At 41.7% G+C, this 25,286-nt stretch overlaps 1 protein-coding gene across 1 annotated transcript in view; it reads left to right on the forward strand.

The window, feature by feature from the left end:
* Window positions 1-25,286, forward strand: part of LOC106607177 (neuroendocrine convertase 2) — a 102,295-nt gene that overhangs the window by 64,957 nt on the left and 12,052 nt on the right. Inside the window, exons 9-10 of the mRNA XM_014203849.3 lie at window positions 1,915-2,130; window positions 5,913-6,013. Coding sequence (XP_014059324.1) covers window positions 1,915-2,130; window positions 5,913-6,013 — 317 coding nt within the window. The remainder of the gene's footprint in view (window positions 1-1,914; window positions 2,131-5,912; window positions 6,014-25,286) is intronic.

Genomic DNA, 25,286 nt, shown 5'->3' on the forward strand with positions numbered 1-25,286 from the left:
AACCTATTTAACCTGAATGACCATCAAATACATAACTCGTAACATTTGTTACATACAGTTGAAGTTGGAAGTTTACATACACCTTAGGCAAATACATTTAAACTCTGTTTTTCACAATTCCTGACATTTAATCCCAGTAAAAATGCCCTGTCTTAGGTCAGTTAGGATCACCACTTTATTTTAAGAATGTGAAATATCAGAATAATAGTAGAGAGAATGATTTATTTCAGATTTTATTTCTTTCATCACATTCCCAGTGGGTCAGAAGTTTACATACACCCAATTAATATAGGTCAAACATTTCGGGTGGCCTTCCACAAGATTCCCACAATAAGTTGACTGATGTCTTGAGATGTTGCTTCAATATATCCACATGATTTTCCTACCTCATGATGCTGGCTTGCAAGCCTCCCCCTTTTGCTCCAAACATAACGATGTTCATTATGGCCTAACAGTTATTTTTTGTTTCATCAGACCAGAGGACATTTCTCCAAAAAGTATGATCTTTGTCCCCATGTGCAGTCTTTGTCCCCACTGTAGTCTAGCTTTTTTATGGCGGTTTTGGAGCAGTGGCTTCTTACTTGCTGAGCGGCCTTTCAGGTTATGACAATATAGGACAAAGTTTACTGTGGATATAGATTCTTTTGTACCTGTTTCTTCCAGCATCTTCACAAGGTCCTTTGCTATTGTTCTGGGATTGATTTGCACTTTTTGCACCAAAGTAAAGTACGTTCATCTCTAGGAGACAGAACGCGTTTCCTTCCTGATCGGTATGACAGCTGCGTTGTCCCATTGTGTTTATACTTGTGTAGTATTGTTTGTACAGGTGAATGTGGTACCTTCAGGCATTTGGAAATTGCTCACAAGGATGAACCAGACTTGTTGAGGTCTACAATTGTTTTTCTGAGGTCTTGGCTGATTCTTTTGATTTACCCACGATTTCAAGCAAAGAGTATCTGAGTTTGAAGGTAGGCCTTGAAATACATCCACAGGTACACCTCCAATTGACTCAAACTATGTAAATTAGCCTATCAGAAGCTTCTAAAGCCATGACATAATTTTCTGTAATTTTCCAAGCTGTTTAAAGGCACTGTCAAATTACTGTATGCAAACTTCTGACCCACTGGAATTGTGATACAGTGAATTATAAATTAATTAATCTAGTCTGTAAACAAATTACTTGTGTCATGCACAAAATAGATGTCCTTACCGACTTAGTTTGTTAACAAGAAATTTGTGGAGTGGTTGAAAAATGAGTTTTAATGACTCCAACCTAAGTGTATTTAAACTGATTTTTTTGGTGTGTAAATTAGAAGTGTTGACCTGTCTGGTGCACCCATATTTCTCTGTCCTCTGTATTTTTACCTTGTTACTGATTTATAATAGAAAGCTAGAAGGAACAACACATGTTAAGAACAAATTCTTTTTTACAATGACAGTCTCCTGGGGAACAGTGGGTTAACTGCCTTGTTCACGGGCAGAACAACAGATTTTTACCTTGTCAGCTCAGGGATTTGAGTTACTGGCCCAACGCTCTAACCACTAGTCTATCTACCGCCCCAGCACGACTACCAATGTACTGCTATCACTACAGATGTAGGATCTTAATTTGAGCCAGTTTGCTACAGCAGGAAAATAAACCTGCAGCAACAGGAAATGTGAATTATTATCTGGATTATAATTAATGACTTTTTTTGTAGGTGTTGATACATTTTTCGTAAATAAAAATCAAGTCTGAAATGTATAAGTGGAATTACAAACTTCAGAAGCCTTTTAAAACCTCATATACACTATACATTTTATATTTCCTGTATTGTGATAAAAGGTGATAAAATTAAGATCTACATCTGTACCACTTCCACTGCTTCTACCCCTATAACACATCCTGAAGCCAGTTGATGTGTTGTCTCGTAGGGCCGAGGAGGGAAAGGCAGTATCTACGTATGGGCCTCTGGAGACGGTGGTAGCTATGACGACTGTAACTGCGATGGTTACGCCTCCAGCATGTGGACCATCTCCATCAACTCAGCCATCAACGACGGCCGCACAGCCCTGTATGACGAGAGCTGCTCCTCCACCCTCGCATCCACCTTCAGCAACGGACGCAAGAGGAACCCTGAGGCTGGTGTGGTGAGTGTGTGAGAAGGGGTGGGAAAAAAAGAAAGGGAGTGGTTGACCAAGTTCATCTCATTGTTATCCTCAGGCTGAGTACTTTGAGTACACTGAGTGCGTATATCTGCCATCAGGGTAGAGGACTGGGACAATGACATAGCAGAGATGGACTATAACTTTCTGCTTGGTTGTTATAGCTGCATTTATCTGGGGAATTATCTCCACGTGCAGAGTTATCACAAGACAATGTATGAATCATCTGTGCCATAGGGGGCGGAAGGGATGGAGAGAGGGATGAGATAGGCCCTAAATTGACACGTCACTATGGCAAACTATTGATCAAAACCTTGACAAAGTACAAGCTCAGTGAGCACATCCTTGCCATTGAGAAGGGTAGACACAGGAAAAACTGGCTCCCTGTTGAGGAAAGGCTGTGCAACCATAGCACCACAGCAGAACCCAAGACAGAGCTGCATTTCCTGACACAATTTAAAAAATATAAAGAGAGTGTAATTTCCCCAAATTTGAAAGTCTTATTCAAGGATTCAAATACCTCTCTGATGAGAATAGGCTACACGTCCTGTTGGGGGAGGACGCAGAGAGCTGTTTGTTGGCAAAGCACTACATTGCTACCTGCCATAAAATGAGGGACAGTGTCTGACAGACCAACCAACCTGCACATGGCCTCTATGTTATTGTTACTGCTCAATGTATGGTTATTTTGACCCTTGATTATTGTTGTTAATGGGGCTAGGGGGCAGTATTTGCACGGCCGGATAAATCGCCACGCGATTCCACTGGCTGTTGACTAGGCGTCCCACCTCGCCCAGGGAGGTTAATGATTGTCCCATTGACAATCTTGATAATTATGATTTTAATGATGTTAATATTGTAAATGTATCACTTAATCTCCAAAGTACGCTTTGGAAATACAGTGGCTTGAGAAAGTATTCACCCCCCTTGGCATTTTTCCTATTTTGTTGCCTTACAACTTGGAATTAAAATGTTTTTTTGGGGTGTTTGTATCATTTGATTTACACAACATGCCTACCACTTTGAAGATGCAAAATATTATTTATTGTGAAACAAACAAGAAATAAGGCATCAAAACAGAAAACCTGAGCGTGCATAACTATTCACCCCCCAAAAGTCAACACTTTGTAGAGCCACCTTTTGCAGCAATTTCAGCTGCAAGTCTTTTGGGGTATGTCTCTATAAGCTTGTCAAATCTAGCCACTGGGATTTTTGCCCATTCTTCAAGGAAAAACTGCTCCAGCTCCTTCAAGTTGGATGGGTTCCGCTGGTGTACAGCAATCTTTAAGTCATACCACAGATTCTCAATTGGATTGAGGTCTGGTCTTTGACTAGGTTATTCCAAGACATTTAAATGTTTACCCTTAAACCACTCGAGTGTTGCGTTAGCAGTATGCTTAGGGTCATTGTCCTGCTGGAAGGTGAACCTCCATCGCAGTCTCAAATCTCTGGAAGACTGAAACAGGTTTCCCTCAAGAGGCTTCCTGTATTTAGCGTCATCCATCATTCCTTAAATTCTGACCAGTTTCCCAGTCCCTGCCGATGAAAAACTTCCCCACAGCATGATGCTGCCACCACCATGCTTCACTGTGGGCATGGTGTTCTCGGGTTGATGAGAGGTGTTTGGTTTATTCCAGACATAGTGTTTTCCTTGATGGCCAAAAAGCTCAATATTTGTCTCATCTGACCAGAGTAGCTTCTTGTTTTGGGAGTCTTCTACATGTCTTTTGGTGAACACCAAACGTGTTTGCTTATTTTTTTCTTTAAGCAATGGCTTTTTTCTGGCCACTCTTCCGTAAATCCCAGCTCTGTGGAGTGTATGGCTTAAAGTGGTTCTATGGAGCTTTGCAGCTCCTTCAGGGTTATCTTTGGTCTCTTTGTTGCCTCTCTGATTAATTCCCTCCTTGCCTGGTCTGTGAGTTTTGGTGGGCGGCCCTCTCATGGCAGGTTTGTTGTGGTACAATATTCTTTACATTTTTTTCATAATGGATTTAATGGTGCTCAGTGGGATGTTCAAAGTTTCAGATATTTTTTTATAACCCAATCCTGATCTGTACTTCTACACAACTTTGTCCCTGACCTGTTTGGACAGCTTGGTCTTCATGGTGCCGCTTGCTTGGTGGTGCCCCTTTCTTAGTGGTGTTCCAGACTCTGGGACCTTTCAGAACAGGTGTATATATACTGAGATCATGACAGATCATGTGACACTTAGATTGCACACAGTTGAACTAATTATGTGATTTATGAAGGTAATTGGTTGCACCAGATCTTATTTAGGGGATTCACAGCAAAGGGGTGAATACATATGCACACACCAATTTTCCGTTTTTTATTTTTATTTCACTTCACCAATTTGGAATATTTTGTAGATGTCCATTACATAAAATCCAAATAAAAATCAATTTAAATTACAGGTTGTAATGCAACAAAATAGGAAAAACGGCAAGGGGGATGAATAATTTTTCAAGGAGCTGTATGTACATTGTTACATCATGCCAATATAGCAAATTGAATTGAGAGAGAGAGAGATTCATCTGAACTTAGTCATACTACAGTAATTCTGGTCATACTAATCCTTTGAACTCACTCAGGAGGTTTCCCCTGTCACGTTACCCCATAGTGTAGTAGCTTGTTATTGTTTTTTTTTTGTGTGTGTAGGCAATGTTATAAGAAAGCACAATACAAATACAATTTGATTTTATCGTGTTCAGTGAAGGCTATTCTGACAAATAAATCTCCCTCTCAGTATATTAATTATCAAGAGATGTCACACTAATACACTATAAGACCAAAAGTATGTGGACAACCTGCTCGTTGAACGTCTCATTCCAAAATCATGGGCATTAATATGGAGTTGGTCCCCCCTTTGCTGCTAGCATCCACTCTTCTAGGAAGGCTTTCCACTAAATGTTGGAATGTTGGGTTTTGCTTCCATTCAGCTACAAGAGCATTAGTGAGGTCGCGCGCTGATGTTGGGCGATTAGACCCGCAATTCATCCCAAAGGTGTTCGATGGATTGCCAGATGGTGAAGCGTGATCCATCACTCCAGAGAACACGTTTCCACTGCTCCAGCTGAGCCGTTGTTTCTCCTACACGTTTCCACTTCACAATAACAGCACTTACAGTTGCCTGGGGCAGCTCTAGCAGGGCAGAAATTTGACGAACTGACTTGTTGGACGCTGCCACATTGAAAGTCACTGAGCTCTTCAGTCAGGCCATTCTACTTCTAATGTTTTTCTATGGAGATTGCATGGCTGTGTGCTCAAATTTATACACCTGTCATCAATGGGTGTGGCTGAAATCGCCGAATCCACTAATTTGAAGGAGTGTCCACATGCTTTTGTACATATAGTGTATATGAGAACTGTATTTGACAGCACTGTTTGTGTTTTGACTTGCACCAGAAAGCCATGACGGTTGAGAGAGCCAAGGGTTCCCTCATGGGCTTCTTCCTCTCTGACTAATTGGATAAGATCTCTGATTATCTTTAATTAAACTACACATCTGAATCAAATGTTTACTGAATAATTTGCATTCTTGAAGTCTTTTCTTCTCCACTTTCCTCTCCCCTCCTCTCCTCTCCTCTCCTCTCCTCTCCTCTCCTCTCCTCTCCTCTCCTCTCCTCTCCTCTCCTCTCCTCTCCTCTCCTCTCCTCTCCTCTCCTCTCCTCTCCTCTCCTCTCCTCTCCTCTCCTCTCCTCTTGTTGAATGTTGTTAGCTCACTGATATGACTACAGTCTTTGTCTTCCATCGTTGTGTTATGGTAGGCCACCACGGACCTGTATGGAAACTGCACCCTGCGCCACTCTGGAACATCAGCAGCAGCTCCTGAAGCAGCCGGAGTGTTTGCCTTGGCGTTGGAGGCCAAGTATGTACACACACACATACACAAACACACACACACACACGCACGCACGCACACACACACACACGCACCTCATCTGCCCTACTCATCATTTGCCCCACACGCCCATGGACTAATGCTGCCGCTTAAAATATTTATATACCATTACCGGTCAGTGTCTGAAATACTTACTTCTACACAGAATATGGCTTCTGCTGTTCTCACTCTATTAACATGGATGAGATGTTTTGAATAAATGCAGCTCCGCAGTGACTGAAACCATGGCTGTCTCTACCGATTCAAACTACCTATTCCTTTCTCTGTCTTTCTCTCCCAGAGTCAAATTCAAGTTCAAATTTATCTCTCTCTCTCTCTCACACTCTCTCTCTCTCTATCTATCTCTCTCTCTCTCTCCTCATCAGGGCCTTTCTTCTTCTTATCTCCCTCCATTGCTCTCCTCCTCTTCAGACCACTTCATACCTTCTCTCTTCATTGAATCACTTATTTACCGAACCTGCCATTAGGCCCACAGACTTACTCCATGAAAAAAAGTGTTGTCTCGCCCAGTATTTACAAAGTCTCTGTGTTCGTGCCAGGGATACAAATAATGTTTGGCCTGGCTGGTGTTCTTTATACCTCATTACATGGCAGAAGAATATAAATATTTATATTGAAGACTGCGCTCAAAGCGCACATTCATATTTTATTAATTACCGAAAGGCACATATACATGAAACAGAGCGACTCAGCACTAGCTGGTGATGTAAAATGCTGGAGTGTTCTCCCAGCAATTCCAGCCGGGACACATAAGTCATGTTGTTGACAAGTAAACCAGAGGAATACCTCAGCCCATTTCCACAATGAAAAAATCCATAATAATAATGCATAGTTTTGTTTTGGGGTTTTATTATGTTCAACAAAGATTAGCACTATGTCAATAGCGATAATAAAAAATCTTTAATGTCAAACAACATGAATTCATAGCCGATGTGAAAACTTTTAATTTCGTCCTTATGGTCGCAAAAATGTAAAACATATACTAGGGAAGGCAATTGGCACATTTGATATGAATAATATCATATATTTGACTTGACAGTTACTGTAGACACTGTGGGAGCATGTAGGGTGGAGTCCTGCCACTGACCATAGCTAGGCCAGGCTCCAGGGTACAGTGTCTCCAGGATACAGGGATAAGGTCCTAAAATTATATAAATGTAGAATGTTCAGAATATACTATCTTATTAAGTACATGAAGCAACAGAATTTCTAGAAAGGTTTCACCTATTCTCCAAATAATTTTCAATCCCTTTAATTCAGTCTTTTTTACATACACTCTTAAAAATAAAGGTTTAAGTTAGAACCATATGAGTTTTCTGGCTCCACAAAGAACCTTATGTGGGCTAGTTCTTCCAAGAACATTTCTTTAATAAAGCAAACCTTAATAAAGCAAATCCGAGGAAAACGCTACCGAAGTTTTATCAACACATCGTCTGCGCTACTCACTCATCAAGAATTCTTGACCGTTGCTACCTCCCCTTCTGGGAAGGCTACAAGGCCCTTCCCCACCCTCCTTTCGGCAAATCAGATCAAGCCTCCATTCTGCTCCTCCCTTCCTATAGGCAGAAACTTAAACAGGTAGTACCCGTGGTAAGGACTTTTCATCTGAATCTACGCTTCAAGATCGTTTAGTCCATGCGGACTGGGATATGTGTTACCTCTGAGAATAACATTGACGTATACACTGACTCTGTGATTGAGTTCATCAGGAAGTTTATAGACAATGTTGTTCTCACTGTGACAATTAGAACTCACCCAAACCAGAAAATGTGGCTAGATAGCAGCATTCGTGCAAAACTGAAAGTGCTAACCATCTCATTTAACCATGGCAAGGTGACTGGGAACACGGACGAGCACAAACAATCCAGCTATGCCCTTCATAAGGGAATCAAACAGGCAAAACATCAAAGTAGAGCCGCAATTCAACGGTTCAGACATGAGAAAACAAGGTACATAGCGGACACCGACGCCTTGCTCCCGGACACCTTCTTCACCTGCTTCAAGAAAAACACAGTGTTGCCTAGGCGGGCCAACGCTGTTCACAAGGACTGTGAGCTCTCGTTCTCCATGGTCGAAGTGAGTAAGAAATTTAAGCGTGTTAACCCTCACAAAGCTGTCGGCCCAGACGGCATCCCAAGCTGTATCCTCAGAGCATGTGCAGAGTGTTTACAGACATATTCAATCTCTACCTATCCCAATCTGTTGTCCCCACTTGCTTCAAGATGTCCACAATTGTTCATGTACCGAATAAAGTAAAGGTAACTAAACTAAATGTAATCAGCCACCTCCTGTACTCCCTGTTCGCCCAGAACTGTGTGGCTGGCCACGCACGTCTCCATCTCATTCATCAAGTTTTCAGATTACATAACTGATTACCAACAACGATGAGACAGCCTACAGCGAGGAGGTGAGGACCCCAGCGGAGTGGTGCTAGGAAAATAATCTCTTCTCAATGTCAACAAAATGAAGGAGCTGATCGTGGACTTCAGGAGACAGCAGATGGAGCACACTCCCATCCAAATTCATGGGACCGTAGTGGAGAGACTGAAAAGTTTCAAGTTCCTCGGCATGCACATCACTGACAAATTGAAATGGTCCATCCACACAGAAAGTGTGGTGAAGAAGGCGCAACAGTGCCTCTTCAACCTCAGGAGGCTGAAGCAATTCAGCTTGGCCTCTAAGACCCTCATGAACTTCTACAGATGCAACATTGAGAGCATCCTGCAGGGCTGTATCACTGCCTGGTACGGCAACTGCACCGTCTAAAACCACAGGGCTCTCCAGTGGGTGGTGTGTTCCGCCCAACACATTACTGGGTGCACAGTGTCTATCCTCCACTACATCAACCGCTGTCACAGGAAGGCCAAGAAGATCATCAAGGACCTCAGCCACTTGAGACACGTTCTGTTCACCCCGCTACCATCTAGAAGGCAGAGAGAGTATAAGTGCATAAATGCTGGGACAGAGAGACTGAAAAACAGCTTCTATCTCCAGGCCATTAGACTGTTAAATAATCACCACTAGTCTCCACCCAGTACACTGCCCTGAACATTAGTCACTGTTACTAGCTGGCTACCACCTGGTACTCAACCCTGCAAGTTAGAGACTGCTGCCCTATGTACATAGTCCTTGAACACTGTTCAATATAATTATGTTTACATACTGTTTAACCCACTTCATACAGAGTCGTCGGAAACTATTCAGACCCCTTGCCATTTTCCACATTTTGTTATGTTACAGCCTTATTCTAAAATGTATTAAGTTGTTTTTCCCCCTTATAACTCTACACACAATACCCCATAAAGACAAAGCAAAAACAGGTTTTTAGAGAAAAAAAGAAAAACAATACTGAAATTTCACATTTACATAAGTATTCAGACCCTTTACTCAGTACTTTGCTGAAGCACCTTTGGCAGCAATTACAGCCTCTTAAAGTCTTCTTGTGTTTGACTCTACAAGCTTGGCACATCTGTATTTGGGGAGTCTCTGCAGGTCTTCTCAAGCTTTGTCAGGTAGGATGGGTAGCTATTTTCAGGTCTCTGCAGAAATGTTAGATCGGGTTCAAGTCTGGGCTCTGGCCGGGCCACTCAAGGACATTCAGAGACTTTTCCCGAAGCCACTCCTGCATTGTCTTGGCTGTGGGCTTAGGGTCGTTGTCCTGTTGAAAGGTGAACCTTCGAACCAGTCTGAGGTCCTGAGCACTTTGGAGCAGGTTTTCATCAAGGATCTCTTTGTACTTTGCTCAGTTCATCTTTGACTCAATCCTGCCTCAATCCCCGTCCCTGCTGCTGAAAAACATCCCTACAGCACGATGCTGCCACCACCATGCTTCACCTAAGGGATTGTGCCAGATGTGCCGTTTGGCATTCAGGCCAAAGAGTTCAATCTTGGTTTCATCAGAGCAGAGAATCTTGTTTCTCATGGTCTGAGAGCCTTTATGTGCCTTTTGGCAAACTCCAAGCGAGCTGTCATGTGCCTTTTATGGAGGAGTGGCTTCCGTCTGGCCACTCTACCATAAAGGCCTAATTGGTGGGGTGCTGCAAAGTTGGTTGTCCTACTGGAAGGTTCTCCCATCTCCGCAGAGGAACTCTGGAGCTCTGTTAGCTGGACCATCAGGTCCTTGGTCACCTCCCTGACCAAGGCCCTTCTCCCTGATTGCTCAGTTTGGCCCGGGCGGCCAGCTCCAGGAAGAGTCTTGGTGGTTCCAAACTGCTTCCATTTATGAATGATGTGTTTTTGGGGACATTCAATGCTGTAGAAATGTTTTGGTACCCTTCCCCAGATCTGTGCCTCAACACCATCCCGACACCACAGACAATTCCTTTGACCTCATGACTTGGTTGTTGCTCTGTCATGCACTCTCAACTGTGGGGCCTTATATAAACAGGTGTGTGCCTTTCCAAATCATGTCCAATCAATTGAATTTACCAAAGGTGGACTCCAATCAAGTTGTAGAAACCTCTCAAGGAGGATCAATGGAAACAGGATGCACCCGAACTCAATTTCGAGTCTCATAGCAAAGGGTCTGAATACTTATGTAAAGTTGTTTATTTTAAAATACATTTGCAAACATTCTAACAACCAGTTTTTGCTTTGGTATTGTGTGCAGATTGCTGAGGATTTTTTTTTTATTTAATCCATTTTAGAATTAGGCTGTAATGTAACAAAATGTGGAAAAAGTCAAGCGGTCTGAATACTTTCAGAAGGCACTGTATGTGCACTGAACACAAATATAAACACAACATGTTAAGTGTTGGTCCCATTTTCATGAGCTGAAATAAAAGATCCTAGAAATGTTCCATACTAACAAAAATCTTATTTCTCTCAAATGTTGTGCACAAATTTGTTTACATCCCTGCTAGGGAGCATTTCTCCTTTGCCAAGATAATCCATCCACCTGACAGGTGTGGCATATCAAGAAGCTGATTAAACAGCATGATCATTGTGCTGGGGACAATAAAAGGCCACTCTAAAATGTGCGGTTTTGTCACACAACACAGTGACACAGATGTCTAAATTTTTGAGGGAGCGTGCAATTGACATGCTGACTGCAGGAATGTCCACCAGAGCTGTTGCCGGAGAATTGAATGTTAATTTCTCTACCATAAGCCGCCTCCAACATCGTTTTGAGGAATTTGTCAGTACGTCCACGCGTATTCACGCCAGCCCAGGACCTCCACATCAGGCTTCTTCACCTGTGGGATCGTTTGAGACCAGCCACCCGGACAGCTGATGAAACTTTGGGTTTGCACAACCGAAGAATTTCTGCACTAACTGTCAGAAACCATCTCAGGGAAGTTCATCTGCGTGCTCATCATCTTTACCAGGGTCTTGACCTGACTGAAGTTCGGCGTCAAAACCGACTTCAGTGGGAATATGCTCACCTTCGATGGCCTCTGGCACACTGGAGAAGTGTGCTCTTCACAGATGAATCCTGGTTTCAACTGTACCGGGCAGATGGCAGACAGTGTGTATAGCGTCGTGAGGGTGAGTGGTTTGCTGATGTCAACTTTGTGAACAGAGTGCCCCTTTGTGGCGGTAAGGTTATGGTATGGGCAAGTATAAACTATGGACAATGAACACAATTGCATTTTATTCATGAAAATTTGAATGCACAGAGATACCGTGATGAGATCCTGAGGCCCATTGTTGTGACATTTATCTGCAACCATCAGCTCATGTTTCAGCATTATAATGCATGGCCCATTGTCACAAGGATCTGTACACAATTCCTGGAAGCTGAAAATGTCCCAGTTCTTTCATGACCTGCATACTCACCAGACATATCACTTATTGAGCATGTTTGGGATGCTTTGGATCAACGTGCACGACAACAAATTCCAGTTTCCGCCAATATCCAGAAACTTCGCACAGCCATTGAAGAGGAGTGGGAAAACATTCCACAGGCCACAATCAACAGCTTGATCAACTCTCTGTGAAGGAGATGTGCCAAGCTGCATGAGGCTAATGGTGGGCACACCAGATACTGACTGGTTTTCTGATCCACGCCCCTACGTTTTTTTAAGGTATCACCAGACCACCAGATCCATATGTGTATTCTCAGTCATGTGACATCCATAGATTAGGGCCTAATGAATTTATTTGACTGATTTCGTTATATGAACTGTAACTCAGTAAAATTGTTGAAATTGTTGCATGTTTTGTTTATATTTGTGACTCACCGCCTCGATTCGGTCTTATTGGTATATCATAAACTGCAGTTGAGGAACAATGGGAAAGTAATTATGCGTTGAAAGTTTATAAACTTGTAACCCCACCTTCTAGACAATTGCCCTTGAATGTTTTGGTACACCTACTGGAGAGCTCTTCTTTGTCTACACCCATTCAGCGTCGTTCTTATCTTGTTAAACCTTAACCCCACCCATCTCTTTAAGGATTCACCTGTGAGGCTATGTGCTAATCAGATTGAGTAGTGTAGTAAACCACCAAAGATTTCAAGACTAAAAGTGGTAAAAGTAGTAGCCTATAATAAGGAAAAACTCCAGGTAAAAATACACTTGCTCTAGTCCTTGGCTTATATCCTAGTCTGACTTTGGTGCAGGTTATGTTTTCTACACATTACAGTCTCTGGTAAACACACACTACAGTGCATTCGGGAAAGTATTCAGACCCCTTTCCTTTTTCCACATTTTGTTACGTTACAGCCTTATTCTAAAATTGATTAAATCTTATTTTTTACCTCATCAATCTACACACAATACCCTATAATGACAAAGCAAAAACAGGATTTTAGAAGGTGTTACATAGAAGACCAATAATTGTCCATAATCACTGCCAGACACACCTGGCTAACTTGATGGGTCATGTAAACATCTGAGACATGCAGAAAGCCAGTTTAACAATGAACCATAATCCCAACCCATAGAGTAACGTTAGCTAGTGAGCCAGCTAACTTTAGCTAGCTAACAGTACACTTTAACTTGAAGTATTTTGTTTAGACATGTAGCTAGATTGTCACGGATTTCGTCGTGGTGTTGAAGGGAGGACCAACATGCAGCGGGAATGTAGATACTCATTCTTTTAATGAAAATACGTAAAGCATCCACAGAACAAAAACAAAACAATAAACAGTACTCACGACTAGACAGTGTAGCAGGCTCAATAAACGCAGTGCTCACAAACAATTCCCCACAAACACACAGACAAACACACCCAACTAATATAGGACTCCCAATCAAAGGCAACACCACACACCTGCCTTCAATTGGAAGTCCACCCCAATTAACTATACATAGAACAACCCAACCTAGACAGAACATACAAAACACAACTCCTTCTGCCACGCCCTGACCAAAACTTATACACCTACTCCACCTGCTGGTCAGGACGTGACATTACCCCCCCTAAAGGTGCAGACCCCGAATGCACCTTCAAAACAATTAATCCACACACAATTAATCTTCTCCTTTCCCTCTTCTGATAACCAGGCGGCGAATCGCATCTCTGCATGTCTGTCAGACATATCAGTGTGGATGACGGATCACCAGCTCAAGCTGAACCTCGGCAAGACAGAGCTGCTCTTCCTCCCGGGGAAGGACTGCCCGTTCCATGATCTCGCCATCACGGTTGACAACTCCCTTGTGTCCTCCTCCCAGAGTGCTAAGAACCTTGGCGTGATCCTGGACAACACCCTGTCGTTCTCCACTAACATCAAGGCGGTGACCCGATCCTGTAGGTTCATGCTCTACAACATTCGCAGAGTACGACCCTGCCTCACACAGGAAGCAGCGCAGGTCCTAATCCAGGCACTTGTCATCTCCCGTCTGGATTACTGCAACTCGCTGTTGGCTGGGCTCCCTGCCTGTGCCATTAAACCCCTACAACTCATCCAGAACGCCGCAGCCCGTCTGGTGTTCAACCTTCCCAAGTTCTCTCACGTCACCCAGCTCCTCCGCTCTCTCCACTGGCTTCCAGTTGAAGCTCGCATCCGCTACAAGACCATGGTGATTGCCTACGGAGCTGTGAAGGGAACGGCACCTCCATACCTTCAGGCTCTGATCAGGCCCTACACCCAAACCAGGGCACTGCGTTCATCCACCACTGGCCTGCTGGCCCCCCTACCTCTGAGGAAGCACAGTTCCCGCTCAGCCCAGTCAAAACTGTTCGCTGCCCTGGCACCCCAATGGTGGAACAAGCTCCCTCACGACGCCAGGACAGCGGAGTCAATCACCACCTTCCGGAGACACCTGAAACCCCACCTCTTTAAGGAATACCTAGGATAGGATAAAGTAATCCTTCTAACCCCCCCCCCCCCCCCCCTTAAAAGATTTAGATGCACTATTGTAAAGTGGTTGTTCCACTGGATATCATAAGGTGAATGCACCATTTTGTAAGTCGCTCTGGATAAGAGCGTCTGCTAAATGACTTAAATGTAATGTAAATGTAAAATAAAACACAGAACACCCAAAACAAACCGAAAAAATCCCCCTAACTACAGGGAGGGAAGGGAGGGTGGCTGCCGTCAACGACGGCACTGTGCTACACCGGACCGTAGAGGCGCACTGGCGGTCTAAAGCGCAGGGTTGGCATCACCCCTGCTGGCTCGATGCCCACTTTCCCCTGGCACATGCGGGGTGCTGGTACTGAGCATACTGGCCTGAAAATACCAGGCCTTATCATAGCACCTACCCCAAAGCACGGGACCTGTCCAGTCTGTTTACCTCTAAAAAGGGTACGGGGCGCTGGCCTGGGTCTCCAGTCTTGCCCCGTCAAACAGCCCTTGTGCCCCCCCCTAAAAAATTATTGTGGGTGCCTCTCGGGCTCCCTTACCAGTCGTTTTCCCCAGTCCTCGCCAGAATTCTTCCGCTGCTTGGTCCTGGTTGGGTGGGGAATTCTGTCACGGATTTCGTCGTGGTGTTGAAGGGAGGACCAACATGCAGCGGGAATGTAGATACTCATTCTTTTATGCCCTTAGATTGAAGATGTAATCCAGATACAAGTGTTTTATACAACAGCCTTCTGTGTTCTCTTTTTGACTCCCTACGTGTTTGCAATCAAATGCCAGAATTGTATTAATCACCTTATCTATAGACAGAAGGTATAAGATGGCAGAACAATCCAAACTCATCTCTCGGCATGGCCAGCCCATTCATTATCTCAGCTTATCATGGCTAGCGGGAAGGTTCCTGACTTTGTCCATGGCTGCAATAACTAGGCTCATAATTTATTTATTTATTTGTACTTACATATGGCATACAAGTTTGTTATTAAGCCACATTAACGTTCAAATGCCTCTCCTGTGAAGTAGTGACATGTGACATACGCCTAGTTTCCTGAAACGAGTCACATTTTTGTGCAGTGTATATGCTGTATTCTAGTCATGGCTCATCCTATATAACTACTTCTGAACACACCTTTTCTATTCATATATTGTCCATAATGTCTATACACGCCATTATATACATAATAATTATATTCCAGACTCTGACATTGCTTGTTCTAATATTTCTGTATTTCTTAATTCCTTTCTTAATTTTGGGGGGATTTGCATGTTTTTTGTTGTTGTAACTTATTACTGTACGGTTGGAGCAAGTAACATAAGCATTTCGCTAAACTAAGCATTTTGGTAACCTCTTTTGCTGCTATGACAGCCTCCACTCTTCTGGCAGGGATTTCACTAGATGTTGGAACATTGCTGCAGGGACTTGCTTCCATTCAGCCACAAGAGCATTAGTGTGGTCGGGCAGTGATGTTGGGTGATTCGGCCTGGCTTCCAGTCGATGTTCCAATTCATCCCAAACGTGTTCGATGGGGTTGAGGTCAGGGCTATGTGCAGGCTAGTCAAGTTATTCCACACCAATCTCGACAAACCATTTCTGTATGGACCTTGCTTTGTGCACTGGGCATTGTCATGCTGAAACTGGAAAGGGACTTCCGCAAACTTTAGTTTTCTCTATGCATTGGGGCAGGTAGCGTTCTGCTGGCATCGGCCAAACCCAGATTCGTCTGTCGGACTGCCAGATGGTGAAGCATAATTCATCACTTAAGAGAATACGTTTCCACTGCTCCACAGTCCAATGGCGGCGAGCTTTACACCACTGCAGATGACGCTTGGCATTGCGCATGGTGATCTTAGGCTTGTGTGCTGCAGCTCGGCCATGAAACCCATTTCATGAAGCTCCAGACGAACAGTTCTTTTGCAGAGGTTCCTTCCAGGGGCAGTTCGGAACTCGGTAGTGTGTTGCAAACGAGGACAGACAATTTTTATACACAACATTGCTTCAGCACCCGGCGGTCTCTTTCTGTGAGCTTGTGTGGCCTACCACTTTGCAGCCGTTGTTGCTCCACAATAACAGCACTTACAGTTGACCAGGGCAGCTTTAGCAGGGCAGAAATGTGATGAACTGACTTGTTGGAAAGGTGGCATCATATGACGGTGCCTTATTGAAAATCACTGAGCCCTTCAGTACGGGCCATTCTACTCCAAATGTTTGTCTATGGAGATTGCATGGCTGTGTGCTCGATTTTATACACCTGTCATCAATGGTTGTGGCGGAAAAAGCTGAATCCACAAATTTGAAGGGCTGTCCACATTATTGTGTAGCTCTGGCTGTAGGTAAAAAGCTGGTGTGTGTTAGTGAGTGCAAAGACCCTTTTTACTGGCCAAACACACTTGAACTGTGTGGTGTCAGGAGTCAGTGAGTCAGCACAGAACAAACTGTCATTCCACAGTAGAGATAAGAAAGAGACGTGCTGCCAGATGTCTCAAAGCAAAGACCCTTTATGTTCACACATCTGAGGCTTCATCATTAGTGTATCAAGAGATCAGACCTTTATTCCATTCATTACTTTTATGAATGTATTAAATGCACCAGAATCCATTCAGTCTTTTATTGGATTTTTGTATAATTTCCCTTACTTTGTGATCTACAAGGAGGTATACATGATTAAGTACATGATTTGCTGGATTCTCAATTTTCTACTTTCATGTAGTCTACTGTGCTGTAGATAGGTGGTTTTGATAGCTTGCTTGTCAAGGTGAATTAGATTAATATTTTGTCAATAGATTAATGAATATGTTTTTATCTACCACCCCAGTCAACATGATATCATAGGAAATAATCCTTTCACGTTTTTCTAAAAGTTTTGATTCAACCAATTGACACTTTTGTCAATACATCACAGTCAATGGGAAAAGATGACTGCAATTGAGCTAGCTAACCGTCTTTCCACACAACCCATCGTGACCTTATAATTCCTTGTGCTGAGTTTCAGTTTGCTGTGGTAACAGGAACAGGCTTCATTCTGTCCCTGCAGTTACACAAAAAAAACAGTCTTCCATCCTCTCGAGAACGGTCAATACTTAATGTAAAAACTCAGGGCATTGTTAAAGAGTGTCCCCAGGAGGCCTTTCATTGAATTTCAGCTTCCTGTAATTACAGGAAGTAACTTAAAGGGGAATGGAAACACTACGTTTTAGAACACCAGCTAACTGTAACTGTAAATCCCATTTATTGGCATTGCTGCTTCACTGGCAGGATTTCCCAAAACTGGCTGAAAGACCATGAACTCTGCATGCATTAATGAGCAAAATATGCGGGTGTCAAACCAAGTATGAAATGATACATATTTTGAAAACTGAAGAACAGCCCTTTCAAATGATATGACATACAATGGCACCATATCAATCAAATTGTAATCAGACAAGAAAAAACACCTGTGAAAATGTGTATGTTCAAATTCTATAGAATGTTCAATTACAATAAAATTTGGTAACACTTTACAATAAAGTTCCATTTGTAAAGGGTTTATAAAGGGGTTAAAATGAAGTTATTAATGATTATTTAATATTTTGTAAATGCATTATAAACCATTCATAAATGGTTATCGCATTGGTCAAAATAGTGCAATAACTGTGTCAGTGTTTGCCAAATAGTAATCCAATATTTACCTCCAGTTATTATCCATTTATAAATGCCCTGACAAATGCTTAAAAGATTAAACCTTATGTATAAAAATACAACCTTATTTTGAATAGTTGCACAGTTGAACAATAGGTATTTTCTCACTTTTGGGTGCTCTGTTCCAGGAACAGAAGAGGTTGGTTTTCATGTTGTGTCTTGAACCACCTTTGAAACCTTGATGCCCTGGCCAAATTAACATCCAGGACATTATTCAATCATAATTTCTTACATACCAGATTATATCAACACACTTACCACTTCTCTGTGATAGTCAAAGTATGGTGAACGCTATGGTGTGAAATGGTAACCATAGTACCTTTTGGTTGGTGAAACAGTGGAGGTATCCTCTCACAACATTGAATATTTTGTTCTTCATACCCACCATTCATTGACTGAACATTGATCTAAACGTTTATCTTGAACTTTCTCTCATGTACGTAGTGATGATTACCCAATATTGCCTAAAGTATGTCTAAGCTCTGAGTGAACTCTCAAATCATCTATAAATGATTTATCCAAATGATTTACCCATGACCTGCTTGTATTTGTATTTATTATGGATCCCCATTAGCTGCCAAAGCAGCAGCTACTCTTCCTGGGGTCCAGCAAAATTAAGGCAGTTTGTACAATTTTAAAAACTTTACAATACATTCACAGATTTCATAACACACTGTGTGCCCTCAGGCCCCTACTCCACCATTACCACATATCTACAGTACTAACTCCATGTGTATGTATCGGGGGGGGCGTGTGTGTGTGTGTGTGTGTGTGTGTGTGTGTGTGTGTGTGTGTGTGTGTGGTGTGTGTGTGTGTGTGTGTGTGTGTGCCAATGTTTGTGTTGCTTCACAGTCCCCGCTGTTCCATAAGGTGTTTTTTTATCTGTTTTTAAAATCAAATTTTACTGCTTGTGTCAGTTTCTTGATCTGGAATAGAGTTCCATGTAGTCATGGCTCTATGTAGTACTGTTTGCCTCCCATAGTCTGTTCTTGACTTTGAAGAGACCCCTTGTGGCATGTCTTGTGGGGTATGTATGGGTGTCCGAGCTGTGTGCCAGTAGTTTAGACAGACAGCTCAGTGCATTCAACATGTCAATACCTCTCATAAATAAAAGTAGTGATGAAGTCAATCTCTCCTCCACTTTCAGCCAGGAGAGATTGACATGCATATTATTAATATTGTCTTTCTGTGTACATCCAAAGGCCAGCCATGGTGCCCTGTTCTGAGCCAAGTCATTTTTTTTTGTGGCACCTGACCACACGACTGAACAGTAGTCAAGGTGCGACAAAACTAAGGCCTGTAGGACCTGCCTTGTTGATAGTGTTGTTAAGAAGGCAGAGCATCGCTTTATTATAGACAGACAGCTCCCCATCTTAGCTACTACTGTATCAATAAGTTTTGACCATGACAGTTTACGATCTAGGGTTACTCCAAGCAGTTTAGTCATCTCAACTTGCTCAATTTCCACATTATTTATTACAAGTTTTAGTTGAGGTTTAGGGTTTAGTGAGTGTTTTGTTCCAAATACAATGCTTTTAGTTTTAGAAATATTTAGGGCTAACTTATTCCTTGCCACCCACTCTGAAACTAACTGCAGCTCTTTGTTGAGTGTTGCAGTCATTTCAGTCGCTGTAGTAGCAGTCGTGTATAGTGTTGAGTCATCCGCATACATAGACACTCTGGCTTTAACTTCTTAAAGTATAAGGGGCAGTATTTTCACGGCCGGATGAAAAACGTACCCAAATTAAACTGGTTACTACTCTGGCCCAGAAACTAGAATATGCATACTATTAGTAGATTTGGATAAAAAACACTCTGAAGTTTCTAAAACTGTATGAATGGTATCTGTGAGTATAACATAACTCATATGGCAGGCAAAAACCTGAAAAAAATTCAACCAGGAAGTGTAGTTCTTCTTTCTAATCCCTATCGAAACTACAGTGTCTGTGGGGTCACGTTGCACTTCCCAAGGCTTCCATTGGCTGTCAAAAGCCTTCAGAAAGTTTTTTCATCCGTCTCCTGTAACCGGGCAGAGAAAAGGAGCTCAGTCAATCAGTGGACTGCCTGGGGACAAAGGGATTTAGGATGCGTGATCCCGCGAGCACGCCGTTCCTTCTTTTTCTTCTTGAATGAATATGCTATTGTCCGGTTGGAATATTATCGCATTTTTACGATAAAGATTGATTTTAAACAACGTTTGACATGCTTCTATGAACGGTAATGGAACATTTTGACTTTTCGTCTCTGATACCGCGCTAGCGCGTTATGCCTTTGGATAGTGCTCTGTACGCATGAACAAAATGGAGGTATTTGTACATAAATATGGATTATTTCGAACAAAAACAACATTTCTTGTGGAAGTAGCAGTCCTGGGAGTGCATTCTGACGAAGATCAGCAAAGGTAAGAGAATATTTCTAATACTAATTCTGAGTTTTGGTGACCCCAGAACTTGGCGGGTGTCTGTATAGCTTGCTTTGATGGCGAGCTATGTACTCAGTATATTGAAAAATGTGCTTTCGCCGAAAAGCTATTTTAAAATCTGACACAGCAGTTGCATCCAGGGGTAGTCTATCTATAATTCTTAAAATAATTGTTATATATTTTGTCAACGTTTATGATGAGTATTTTTGTAAATTGATGTGCACATTCACCAGATGTTTTGGTGTGAATACATTTTCTGAACATCACGCGCCAATGTAAAATGCTGTTTTTGGTTATAAATATGAACTTTATCGAACAAAACATACATGTATTGTGTAAAATAATGTCCTAGGAGTGTCATCTGATGAAGATCGTCAAAGGTTAGTGCTTCATTTAGCTGTGTTTTGGGTTTTATTGACACATGTCCTTGCTTGGAAAATGGCTGTGTGATTATTTTTGTCTATGCACTCCCCTAACATAATACTTTTTTTGCTTTCGTTGTAAAGCCTTTTTGAAATCGCACAAAGTGGTTAGATTAACGAGAAGTTTATCTTTAAAATGGTGTAAAATAGTTGTATGTTTGAGAAAGTTGAATTATGACATTTTGTTGTTTTTGAATTTGCCGCCCAGATATTTCACACGCTAGCGTCCCACGTAGCCAATAGAAGTTAAAGCCATAACACATACGTTTTTTCCAGCAGCAGACTATTATTGATAATTTCAAAAGATGCACTGAAGTCTAACAAGACAGCCCCCACAATAATTTATCATCAATTTCTCTCAGCCAATCATCAGTCATTTGTGTAAGTGCTGTGTTTGTTGAGTGTCCTTCCCTATGAGCATGCTGAAATTCTGTTGTCAATTTGTTTACTGTGAAATAGCATTGTATCTGGTCAAACACAATTTTTTCCATAAATTTACTAAGGGTTGGTAACAGGCTGATTGGTCGGTTATTTGAGCCAGTAAAGGGGGCTTTACTATTCTTGGGTAGCGGAATGACTTTAGCTTCCCTCCAGGTCTGAAGGCACACACTCTCTAGTAGGCTTAAATTGAAGATGTGGCAAATAGGAGTGGCAATATCGTCTGCAATTATCCTCAGTAATTTTCCATCCAGATTGTCAGACCCTGGTGGCTTGTCATTGTTGATACACAACAATACATTTTCACCTCTTCCACACTGACTTTACGGAATTCAATTCTTGTCTTTCATAATTTGGTCCGACATAGTGTAGTGTTTGTTGCAAGTTTGTTGCTTGCTAAGTTTGCTTATCTTGCCAATGAAAAAATGTTTAAAGTGCCAATCCACTAGCTATTAACAAATGAGTTATCAACCTTTATAACTGCCAAAAAATATAGCTTAAAAGAAAGTGGAAACCTTATGTACATTTATTAATGAGTTGCAAACATTTCTAACAGCATGTAATCACCTCAAACATGCAATAAATAGAACAAAATGTAATTTAACCTTTCTGGGAAGGGGGTTCTGCTAGCGGAACACCTGGCCTACAGCCAGTGAAATTGCAGGGCACCAAATTCAAACAACAGAAATCTCATAATTAAAATTCCTCAAACATACAAGTATTATACACCATTTTAAAGCTAAACTTCTCATTAATCCAATCAGTGTCCGATTTCAAAAAGGCTTTACGGTGAAAGCACACCATGCGATTATGTTAGGTCAGCGCCTAGCCACAAAAAAACATATAGCCATTTTCCAAAGAAGGAGAGGTGTCACAAAAGTCAGAAATAGTGTTAAAATTAATCACTAACCTTCTATGTTCTTCATCTGGTGGCACTCCCAGGACTCCATGTTAGACAATAAATGTTTGTTTTGTTCGAGAAAGTTAATCTTTATATCCAAAAACCTAATTTGAAATTGGCGTGTTATGTTCAGAAATGCATTGTCTCAAACAAACATCCGGTGAAAATGCAGAGAGCCACATCAATTTACAGAAATACTCATCATAAACATTGATATATGATACAAGTGTTATACATACGATTAAAGATACACTTCTTGTTAATCCAGCCGCTGTGTCCGATTTCAAAAAGGCTTTACCATGAAAGCACACCATGCGATTATGTTAGCCACAAAAACCATACAGCCATTTTCCAACCAAGGAGAGGTGTCACAAAAGTCAGAAATAGCATTAAAATTAATCACTTACCTTTGATGATCTTCATCTGATGGCACTCCCAGGTCTCCATGTTAGACAATAAATGTTTGTTTTGTTCGATAAAGTTCATCTTTATGTCCAAATACCTCCTTTTTGTTTGCGCGTTTAGTCTCGTAATCCAAATGCACAAAGCGCGGGCACAAAGTCTAAACGAAAAGTCAAAAAAGTTCCATTTGAGTTTGTAGAAACATGTCAAATGATGTTTCTAATCAATGCTTAGGGTGTTTTTATCATAAATATTCAATAATATTTCAAGCGGACAATACTGTTGTCATTAGAAAGGAAAGGGAACAGAGCTCACGCTCACGGCCACACGCGTGACTAAACTAAAGGCTTTCACCTGGGCCATCTGCTTAGAGTGCTCTTATTCGCTCCCCTTTCACAATAGAAGCCTGAAACAACTTCTAAAGACTGTTGACATCTAGTGGAAGCCTTAGGAAGTGCAATCTGACCCCAAAGACACTGGATATTCGATAGGCATTCACTTGAAAACTACAAACCTCAGAATTCCCACTTCCTGGTTGGATTTTTCTCAGGTTTTCGCCTGCCATTTGAGTTCTGTTATACTCACAGACATTATTTTAGAGTGTTTTCTATCCAAATCTACTAATTATATGCATACTCTAGCTTCTGGGCCTGAGTAACAGGCAGTTTACGCTGGGCACACTTTTCATCCAAACTTCCCAATGCTGCCCCCTATCCCTAAAGAGTTTTAATAGAAGGATACATTGAGGAAATCATTTTAATTGCAGTGACTTAAATCTGTAGCATATCATTTGTATAGTGAATAACCTAGCTAATTCTGATAAACAGGGGTGTCTTTTTCTCCCCTTTTTAACATTACAAGTCAGAATAGAAATTGACAACAGATTAACTATTTAAAATACAACATACTGTAGGGTTTCATGGTCCCCTCCTGTCTTCATATGTTTCTTTCTTGTTCATTATTTTCCCATCCTGGAGTGTCAAGTTTTGGTTCAGTAAAGTTATTATTTCTTTATATGAATTATTTTTTTGGGGGGGGTGGGAGGTCGAGAGGACTAGCAGGTTTTTAATATACTCTTTGAAGAGGTAGGGTTTCAGGTGCTTTCAGGAAGATGGGCAGGGACTCTGCTATCCTAGCTTGAGGGGAAGCTGGTTCCACCATTGGGGTACCAGGACAGAGAAGAGCTTGGACTGGGCTGAGCGGAAACTGCCCTCCCGTAGGAGTGGGAGGGCCAAAAGACCAGAGGTGATTTGATTTATTAGGATCCCCATTGGCCGACGCTAATGGCAACAGCTAGTCTTACTGTGGTTCGACACACAACGATAAATGCATTACAGACAAAAAAATACTTTACAATTTACATACATTCAAAAACATTTACATGTAGTGTGTGTGTGTGTGTGTGTGTGTGTGGTGTGTGTGCATATATCAGTTACAAATTCATGTCAGCAAGATGTGCCGCTCTGTTCTGGCCCAGCTGGAGCTTAACTAAGTACATTTTGCAGCACTTGACCATATGACTGGGCGATAATCAAGGTAAGATAAAACTAGAGCCTGATAAATTTGCTTTCTTGGGTGTGGTGTCAAAAAAGCAGAGCATCTCTTTATTAGGTGGCAGAATAGAGTGCTCATGTTGGGGTGAAGGGTTTGAGCATAGCCTGAAGGTAAGGAGGGGCAGTTCCTCTTGCTGCTCCGTAGGCCAACACCATGGTCTTGTAGCGGATGAAAGATTCGACTGGAAGCCAGTGGAGAGTGTGAAGGAGCGTGGTGACATGGGAGAACCCCACCTGTTTTTGTTTTGGTTGTTGTTAATGACTCTTTGTTTTTTTCCCCCTTCTCTTTGGGCAACAATTTTTGTTTTTTTTGCTGAGGAATGTAACAAAATGGAGGCTAGTCCGGGATCTTGTTTCCCATGTGTATGATAGTCGCTCTAATCGCCTACTCTAAAGCTCTTCCCAGATATTTGAGTGTTCAAAATACACTTTTGTGGTAGAGTTTCTGTCACTGACATCCACCTAAAGGGGTTATAAGATTGGTTAAGTAATTTTGAAAGTTGCATAAACATACAGGCTAATATAAAAAAAAGCCATGGACTTTAAGTTGGAAGCATTTGTGCAAAACTCTACATGAGAGATGCTAGATACATGTACGAAGGCAGATCTATTTCTCTGTTTGAGTAGATTGCCAAATGAGCAGTGACCAAATATCTCACGGCCAAAGTGTTCTTGTGGGAAGAGCCCAGAAATTGTACGACACCAAAGCACAGATTATGATATTGTTAAAGCTGCTATCTTTCAGGTCTAACCATCAATAACGTAATTACAAATAAGGGTTTATAAACCATTTACAAATGGAATCTTGTTGTAAAGTTTTACCAACACTTTCTTATCTTGTTTGATTATTAAACACATATCTGCACCAAAACATATTACAAATGCCATTTAGTATTAAATATTATGAGGAAAAACATACGCAAATAATAAAATATTAATAAATCAAGAACTATATTAAAATAATTGTATTGAGGGTAATACATCTTGTTACTCAAACCTGAAAACAATGTGCAAGTTACATCAAACTTTGGAATCACAAAATATGATAAGAATAAGGTATATAATAACAATAATTAACTTTTACAGCTTCAATTGCTTCTGTACGTACTAGTCCTATAGCCTAATACACAAGGCATATAGTCTTATACCTTCCACTAGGCCTATAGCCTAATATATGAAGA

The sequence above is a fragment of the Salmo salar genome, chromosome 01 (assembly GCF_965601325.2).
Source record: "Salmo salar chromosome 01, fSalSal1, whole genome shotgun sequence".
Lineage (NCBI taxonomy): Eukaryota > Metazoa > Chordata > Actinopteri > Salmoniformes > Salmonidae > Salmo > Salmo salar.